The 9,537-nt window shown below is 47.8% G+C and overlaps 1 protein-coding gene across 1 annotated transcript; it reads left to right on the forward strand.

Moving 5' to 3' along the window:
* Positions 1 to 704: 704 nt before the first annotated feature.
* On the forward strand, positions 705 to 3,935 carry LOC125551814 (receptor-like protein kinase FERONIA). Its single transcript, XM_048715175.1, has one exon. It carries the CDS (start codon positions 986 to 988, stop codon positions 3,656 to 3,658), a length of 2,673 nt encoding a protein of 890 aa, XP_048571132.1. The 5' UTR covers positions 705 to 985; the 3' UTR covers positions 3,659 to 3,935.
* Positions 3,936 to 9,537: the final 5,602 nt, after the last annotated feature.

Here is a 9,537-nt window from a genome sequence, read left to right on the forward strand (position 1 = left end):
GGCAGCAGCGGCCGCGGTCTCTGACTAGTGGGACCCTGTTCTGGTGCTAACAACACGAATCTATCGGCTGACGGCTGTCCATATTATACTCCCTCTATTTCACAATGTAGTGCTTCCTCTATCCACGTGCTTCAACTTTGACCGTAAATTTAACTACCAAGACCGATTGCGGCGGGAGCAAAAATTATATCAGTGAATTCGTATTCGAAAGAAGTTTTCAATTATATAATTTTTTCTCCCACCTTAATTGGTCTCGTTGGTTAAATTTACGGTCAAAATTGAATCTCAGAAAGCGTGGACGCACTATATTTTAGAATGGAGTACTAGCTGACCCGACCTCACCCCATGCAATCCCGCGTCGTCTTAGGTACCAGCACCGCTGTCAACAGTCCATGACGAGCGGGCCCCACGTCTTCCCCTGCACATGGCCGCGGTTCCCACCACCGAAAACCCTTTTTTTTATTTTGACGGTACCGAAGAAGCTGTTTAAAAAAAGCCCGGGGAAAACGGGACGCGCAACTGAGGCAGCTGTCCTCCACCGTCACCACACCGCGCGCGCAGCACCCGTACAGTTCCACTGTTCCGCGGGGCCCGTCGTCTCGGCGCCCCCACTGGCCAGCGGAACACACATCAGGCCACGAGACGAGAGTGACACACGCACGCTACCGCGGCGGTGAAAAGAAGCAGAGCAAGCGCGGCAGCAGTAGTCCTAGAGCTGAGCGGAGTAGGTCACCGTTGCCGTTGCTGGCAGCCCACTTAATGCGGCGCCCGTAGTCCCGAAACCTCTCTCCCCTTCCCTTCTTCCTCCTTGACGCCACCCCTCGCCCTCCACCACCTCGGCCACCACTTTCCCCTCAAATCTCACCTCCTCCGCCACGCACTTCTCCCACCAGCACGCAAATCCGCCCCCAGATCGGTGCCGGGAGAGCCGTTTGATGGGCGATCTGTGAGCCGCGACGAAACGCAGGCTACTACAGCTCGCACCATGAGAGGAGGCCCGAGATGCGCGCTCCTGCTCCTCGTGGCCGCCGCGGCGCTTGTCCCCGCGGCGCGGGCGCAGGGGGCGACCGCGCCCGCGCCCTCGGCGGGGGCCCCGTTCGTGCCGCGGGACGACATCCTGCTCGACTGCGGCGCCACGGGGAAGGGGAACGACACGGACGGCCGCCAGTGGGACGGCGACGCCGGGTCCAAGTACGCGCCGCCCAACCTCGCCTCGGCCAGCGCCGGGGCGCAGGACCCCTCCGTGCCGCAGGTGCCCTACCTCACCGCGCGGGTCTCGGCGGCGCCCTTCACCTACTCCTTCCCGCTCGGCCCCGGCCGCAAGTTCCTCAGGCTGCACTTCTACCCGGCCAACTACTCCAACCGCGACGCCGCCGACGCCTTCTTCTCCGTCTCCGTCCCGGCCGCCAAGGTCACGCTCCTCTCCAACTTCAGCGCCTACCAGACCACCACGGCGCTCAACTTCGCCTACATCGTGCGCGAGTTCTCCGTCAACGTCACCGGCCAGAACCTCGACCTCGCCTTCACCCCGGAGAAGGGCCACCCCAGCGCCTACGCCTTCATCAACGGCATCGAGGTCGTCTCCTCCCCTGACCTCTTTGGCATCGCCACGCCGCAATTCGTCACCGGTGATGGCAACAGCCAGCCATACGAGATGGATCCTGCTGCTGCTCTGCAGACCATGTATCGGCTCAACGTCGGAGGCCAGGCCATCTCCCCTTCCAAGGACTCCGGCGGGGCTCGGTCATGGGACGACGACACGCCTTACATCTATGGTGCAGGGGCTGGGGTATCGTACCAGAACGATCCCAATGTCACAATCATCTACCCTGACAATGTGCCGGGATATGTGGCACCTTCGGATGTCTACGCCACCGCGCGATCAATGGGGCCAGACAAGGGTGTAAACATGGCCTACAATCTCACCTGGATATTGCAGGTGGATGCTGGGTACCAATACCTTGTGAGGCTCCATTTCTGTGAGATACAATCCCCATTTACTAAACCCAATCAGCGGGTGTTCAACATCTACCTCAACAACCAGACTGCCATTGAAGGTGCTGATGTGATCCAGTGGGCGGATCCCAATGGTATTGGTACCCCAGTGTACAAGGACTATGTGGTGAGCACTGTGGGTTCTGGGATTTTGGATTTCTGGGTGGCTCTACACCCAGATGCAGAGACGAAGCCACAGTACTATGATGCTATTCTCAATGGGATGGAGGTGTTCAAGCTGCAACTTACTAATGGGAGCCTCGTGGGGCTCAATCCTGTCCCAAGTGCTGATCCACCAGCGCATAGCGGGTCAGGAGACAAGAAATCTAAAGTCGCGCCTATTGTTGGTGGAGTAATTGGAGGTTTGGCAGTGCTTGCGCTTGGATATTGCTGCTTCATCTGCAAGCGTCGGAGGAAAGCGGCCAAGGCTAGCGGCATGAGTGACGGCCATTCTGGTTGGCTGCCATTGTCGCTGTATGGCCATTCACACACTTCAAGCTCAGCCAAGTCGCATGCTACAGGGAGTTATGCTTCATCTTTGCCGTCCAACCTGTGCCGCCATTTCTCCTTTGCAGAGATCAAGGCCGCAACCAAAAACTTTGATGAGTCACGGATCCTTGGCGTTGGTGGGTTCGGTAAAGTCTACCATGGAGAGATTGACGGGGGCACAACTAAGGTGGCTATCAAGCGTGGCAATCCCTTGTCTGAGCAGGGCATACATGAGTTCCAGACTGAAATTGAAATGTTGTCAAAGCTCCGGCACCGTCATCTTGTGTCGCTGATTGGTTACTGCGAGGAGAAGAACGAGATGATCCTGGTCTATGACTACATGGCTCATGGAACTCTGCGTGAGCACCTATACAAGACCCAGAATGCACCGCTTAGCTGGAGGCAGCGTTTGGAGATCTGCATCGGTGCAGCTCGTGGGCTTCACTACCTTCACACCGGTGCAAAGCACACCATTATCCACCGTGATGTGAAGACGACAAACATCCTCCTGGATGAGAAATGGGTTGCCAAGGTTTCAGATTTTGGTCTGTCCAAGACTGGGCCATCGATGGATCACACACATGTGAGCACAGTTGTCAAGGGCAGTTTTGGTTATCTAGATCCTGAATATTTCCGCAGGCAGCAGCTCACTGAGAAATCTGATGTGTATTCGTTTGGCGTGGTGCTGTTCGAGGTCCTTTGTGCTCGGCCTGCCTTGAACCCCACTCTTGCAAAGGAAGAAGTTAGCTTGGCAGAGTGGGCACTGCACTGCCAAAAGAAGGGAATTCTTGATCAGATTGTTGATCCCTACCTGAAGGGAAAGATTGTTCCGCAGTGCTTCAAGAAGTTTGCCGAGACGGCTGAGAAGTGTGTTGCCGACAATGGCATCGAGCGCCCTTCGATGGGAGATGTGCTTTGGAACTTGGAGTTTGCTCTTCAGATGCAGGAAAGCGCGGAGGAGAGTGGAAGCATTGGGTGCGGGATGTCAGATGAGGGCACTCCCCTCGTGATGGTTGGAAAGAAGGATGCCAATGACCCATCAATTGATTCCAGCACCACTACGACCACAACAACTTCCCTAAGCATGGGTGACCAAAGTGTCGCGAGCATCGATTCGGATGGGCTGACGCCGAGCGCGGTGTTCTCACAGATCATGAACCCCAAGGGGCGGTGAGGTAAAAATCTGGGTCTGCTTTTCAGTCAGTCACCGTTGGGGCCTGCCTAATTTATTCATTCAGCATATTTTCATGAGTTTGTGCTCTTGCTGTCTCGCAAGTTATGCATTAGAAGTCAGAGAATTGTTCCATATTAGATATTTCTGTCTTGCCTTGTTTTTTTTACTTCTTCTTCCTCTTCTTCAGTGTTGTAATGACTCTATGCTTATTTGCATGTTGTTATTGTACCACCACTGCTATGTGTTATTGACCCAACATGTAATACTGTATGAGAAAGATAGAGTGATGTGCGCGACCTTTGTTCCCCTTTTTTTCGCCTTCATGTCATATGCTCATTTCCGAATCCTGGTGATTGACAGGGGGTCTTTTTATTATTATTCTCAGAGCAATTTATTCTGCCTTACTTTTTTTACCTAAACAAATACAGTATGTGCTTGTGCTATAGAGGTGTGGCATCCACGATTATAGAGGTCGGCCAGACGTTGATTGTTACACCAGTCATGCTCATATATGCTGGTGCTATGCTGTGTTCCATGTCGTCTTTGTCTTTTCTCTGATTATAGAACATCAATTGTTTTTTTTTCTTGCAGAAATCAATTGTTTGTGAGTTGTTGTACTTAGTATTTAATTGCCATTATCCGGACACCCATTGTCTGTCTACTTGCAGGTGTCTAGGCATGTTTAAGTTTCTTGATCCAGAGCAGTGTCCACTCTCCCTCTGTTATCTTGATCCGTTATTTGATAGAGCCGTGCAGCGCATGAACTAGGACGTCGTGAGGCTAAGCTTGATCGCTACTTACAGCTGTGCGCATCTGATCTGGAGAAAGAGTGGAATCGAATAAATCTAGCTCCCAGCTGTTCCGCCGAGAGAATTAGCTTCCTGTGTCCAGTCTGTTGAGTGGACGAATGAAGATTCGACAGATGGTTGGAGAGAGCATCGTGAAATCTCCCAGTGGGAGTGGATGGACGACGTTTCGGGAAGCATTGATCATAGATGCGGCCGAACACTAAATCGTGTGCCTGTTCTGATGCGTCTTTGCTGCCTTGTAGTATATGTCCGTTCGCTTTCTTGCCAACCTTCTATTCCTTGTAAGGAGTGGAGGAAGGTTTTTGTAGAGTCACAAACCAAACACGCGTCACCTCGTGGTTTGCGGTGCGCAACGGGTAACCCCGCCAAACTACCCCTCCGGCTACTTACTAGTAGCTTTTTTTGTGCCATGACACTATTGTGTAGTGTTTGACTCTTTTATGACTAAAGCGAGTCAGAATCTTTTGCACTTCCTTTTCATCTTTATGCTAGTCTCTTCGGTCGGATATTGCCAACTCTCGCATTGAGACACATACTTCGCTGGTACATCTAAACCCATGGGTAGAGTTTATCTTGTTCTTCTACACATAAACTCCACATCTGCTCAAAATAGTCACCATACCCACCTACCATGGTATTTTCATAGCCATTCTGATTATATCTTTTTTTAGCCAGATTGTTCTATGGTATTTTCATTAAATAATATAGAAAAGTACTGATCTTTTTTACAGTTAACCCATGTCGGTTTTAGGAAACATAAGAAAAAGGTTTAATCCGGGTCCAAAAACTGTACTACCCAATTCCTAATCTTGTCAGCTTTATTTGGTTTTGCTCTTAATTTTGATGCCCATAATCCTTCCTTGAGATAAAACTTCCATGTACTGAAGTGTGGGGCTGCTGATATGAAAATCGTATCGTTTCTGACTGACCATATACTCCAACAACTCATGATGATGATATCAAGGGCTAATTCTGATGGAAGTAGGAGCAGTGATAATGTGATCTCATCATGAGTTGATATACCTCTATGTTTATCTTGCATGAGATAATTCCAGCATCAGATGGCAAATGGGCAATCCCAGAAAAGGTGGAGTGATGTTTCTTCAGTCTTATCTGTACAGAGCACACAATTGTAATCCTCCAAGTACATATTCTTGCGGTGCAGTAGGTTTCTGGTGTTTAATCTGTCATGGTATAGCATCCGGAAGAAGATCTTGTGTCTAAGTCTGCATGATGTGCTCCAGAGGAGTTTGAAAATGTTGTGTGGTATGTCTGTCTTCTTGAGAGCTCTGTACATCTTCATGGGTGAGTAAGTGTTACTGCTCCAGGAATAGTGCCACTTGTCCTGCTTATTACTTACCATTCTGCTACCAAGCAGTTCTTGAAGTGTATTGAATTGCTGATAAGCTTGGAGTGTTAGTGGCCTATGAAAATGCTGACTTGTGTCTGGCTATTCAATAATCTTGGACAGAGAGATGTCCCCATTAATGGCAAAGGAGTGTAGCTTTGGGAATGTAAGTGATAATGGTTTACCAGTCCAGTTACCAGTCCAGAACAGAGTTGTATCACCTAATCCTGCCTTGCATATAGCATGATGTTTGAAGATAGGAAGCAATTTGGTAATAGATTTCCACCAGAAAGATCCCACATTTCTGTCACCAGGCAATGTAGTTTGGTAGTATTTCTCCCAGATGATGTTGACCCATGGAATGTCTTCTTTATTGAGGAATTTGTGGAGAAATTTCATGAGTAAGGCTTGGTTGTGAGTAGTAATGTCCAATACACATGGACCTCCATCTTCCTTAGGTTTGCAGACTTTCTTCCAAGAAATCAATGCAGAACCCTGATGAATAGACTCATATTTTCTCCAAAAACTATGCTTGAGATATATGTTGATTTGTTTCACCACAGTTTTGGGCAGAGATAAAGTGCACATGAAAAAAGTGGGCATGCTGGTGAAGACCGATTCTATCAAAGTGAGCTTATCACCGGAGGATAGGAGTGTTGAACAATTGAGTAATCTGTTTTCAATCCTCTTCATCATGGGCACATAATCTACTACATTGGGTTTGGATGTACTGAGAGGAAGACCAAGGTATGTGTGTGGCAAAGCACCAATCTTGCAACCTAGTAATGCAGATAACTCATTCATTTTTGAGGAAGGAGTGTTGATTGAGATCATGGTGGATTTAGAATAATTCACTTTAAGCCCTATGTAAGCAGCAAAATGGAGCAACAAATTTTTGATGTGGGTGAGTTGTTGAGCATGTGCATTGGCCACTAGGATAGTATCATCTGCATACTAGATGATTGGGTAGTCAGGGCATGGATTGTGCAGTAATGGAGAGGTTACTAGTGAGTTTTCCATGGCTTCATTCATCATTGTTTGGAGCATGTCTGTGAAGGAAATATGCCCTAGAGGCAATAATAAAGTTGTTATTTTATATTTCCTTATATCATGATAAATGTTTATTATTCATGCTAGAATTGTATTAACCGGAAACTTGATACATGTGTGGATACATAGACAAAACACTGTGTCCCTAGTAAGCCTCTACTAGACTAGCTCGTTAACCAAAGATGGTTAAGTTTCCTAACCATAGACATGTGTTGTCATTTGATGAACGAGATCACATCATTAGGAGAATGATGTGATGGACAAGACCCATCCGTTAGCTTAGCATATTGATCGTTCAGTTTTATTGCTATTGCTTTCTTCATGTCATATACATATTCCTTTGACTATGAGATTATGCAACTCCCGGACACCGGAGGAATACCTTGTGTGCTATCAAATGTCACAACGTAACTGGGTGATTATAAAGATGCTCTACAGGTATCTCTGAAGGTGTTTGTTGGGTTGGCATAGATCGAGATTAGGATTTGTCACTCCGAGTATCGGAGAGGTATCTCTGGGCCCTCTCGGTAATGCATATCATAAGAAGCCTTGCAAGAAAAGCGACTAATGAGTTAGTTGCGGGATGATGTATTATGGAACGAGTAAATAGACTTGCCGGTAACGAGATTGAACTAGGTATGAAGATACCGACGATCGAATCTCGGGCAAGTAACATACCGATGACAAAAGGAATAACATATGTTGTCATAACGGTTCGACCAATAAAGATCTTCGTAGAATATGTAGGAGCCAATATGAGCATCCAGGTTCTACTATTAGTTATTGACTGGAGAGGTGTCTCAGTCATGTCTACATAGTTCTCGAACCCGTAGGGTCCGCACGCTTAACGTTCGATGACGACTTTGTATTATATGAGTTATGTGATTTGGTGACCGAATGTTGTTCGGAGTCCCGGATGAGATCACATACATGACCAGGAGTCTTTAAATGGTTGAGAGATAAAGATTGATATATAGAACGATAGTATTCGGACACCGGAAGTGCTCCGGAGGGTATCGGGTACATATCGGGTCACCGGAAGGGGTTCCGACCACGCCCGACAAAGATATGGGCCTAATGGGCCAAGAGGGGAAACGCAGCAGCCAGCAGGGGCTGCTGCGCCCCCCATATGGGCCGAACCAGAGGAGGAAGGAAAAGAGGGGAAGAGAGAAGGAAGGGGAGGGATTCGGCCTCCCCCTTCCTTCCTTCCCTCCTCCTCCCCCTCCGGAAAATATGGTAAGGGGGAGGCCAAATTGGGTAGGACCCCAAGTAGGATTCCTCCTACTTGGGGCGCCCCCTTGGCTGCCTCTCCTCCCCTCCAACCTATATATATATATGTGGGGGGGGCACTGCTAGAACACACAAAAAGCATTTGTTAGCCGTGTTCGGCGCCCCCCTCCATATATTACACCCCCGGTCATATTCTCGCGGTGCTTAGGAAAAGCCCTGCCGGATCACTTCACCATCACCGTCACCATGCCGTCATGCTGACGGAACTCACCTACTTCCTCGGCTCTCTGTTAGATCAAGAGTTCGAGGGACATCATCGAGTTGAACATGTGCAGAACACGGAGGTGCCATACGTTCGGTGCTTGATCAGTGGGTGAAGAAAATATGCTCTAGAGGCAATAATAAAGTTATTGTTTATTTCTTTATATCATGATAAATTTTTATTATTCATGCTAGAATTGTATTAACCGGAAACTTAGTACATGTGTGAATACATAGACAAACAGAGTGTCACTAGTTTGCCTCTACTTGACTAGCTCGTTGAATCAATGATGGTTATGTTTCCTAACCATAGACATGAGTTGTCATTTGATTAACGGGATCACATCATTAGAGAATGATGTGATTGACTTGACCCATTCCGTTAGCTTAGCACTTGATAGTTTTAGTTTACTGCTATTGCTTTCTTCATGACTTATACATGTTCCTATGACTATGAGATTATGCAACTCCCGATTACTGGAGGAACACTTTGTGTGCTACCAAACGTCACAACGTAACTGGGTGATTATAAAGGTGCTCTACAGGTGTCTCCGATGGTACTTGTTGAGTTGGCATAGATCGAGATTAGGATTTGTCACTTCGATTGTCGGAGAGGTATCTCTGGGCCCTCTCGGTAATGCACATCACTATAAGCCTTGCAAGCAATGTGACTAATGAGTTAGTTGCAGGATGATGCTTACGGAACGAGTAAAGAGACTTGCCAGTAACGAGATTGAACTAGGTATTGAGATACCGACGACCGAATCTTGGACAAGTAACATACCGATGACAAAGGGAACAACGTATGTTGTTATGCGGTTTGACCGATAAAGATCTTCGTAGAATATGTAGGAGCCAATATGAACATCTAGGTTCCGCTATTGGTTATTGACCGGAGACATGTATCGGTCATGTCTACATAGTTCTTGAACCCGTAGGGTCCGCACGCTTAACGTTCGGTGACGATCGGTATTATGAGTTTATGTGATTTGATGTACCGAAGGTAGTTCGGAGTCCCTAATGAGATCGGGGACATGACGAGGAGTCTCGAAATGGTCGAGACGTAAAGATCGATATATTGGACGACTATATTCAGACATCGGAAAGGTTCTGAGTGATTCAGGTATTTTTGGGAGTACCGGGGAGTTACGAGAATACGGAGAAGAAGTATTGGGCCTCAT

The sequence above is a fragment of the Triticum urartu genome, chromosome 4, assembly GCF_003073215.2.
Source record: "Triticum urartu cultivar G1812 chromosome 4, Tu2.1, whole genome shotgun sequence".
NCBI classification, from domain to species: Eukaryota; Viridiplantae; Streptophyta; class Magnoliopsida; order Poales; family Poaceae; genus Triticum; species Triticum urartu.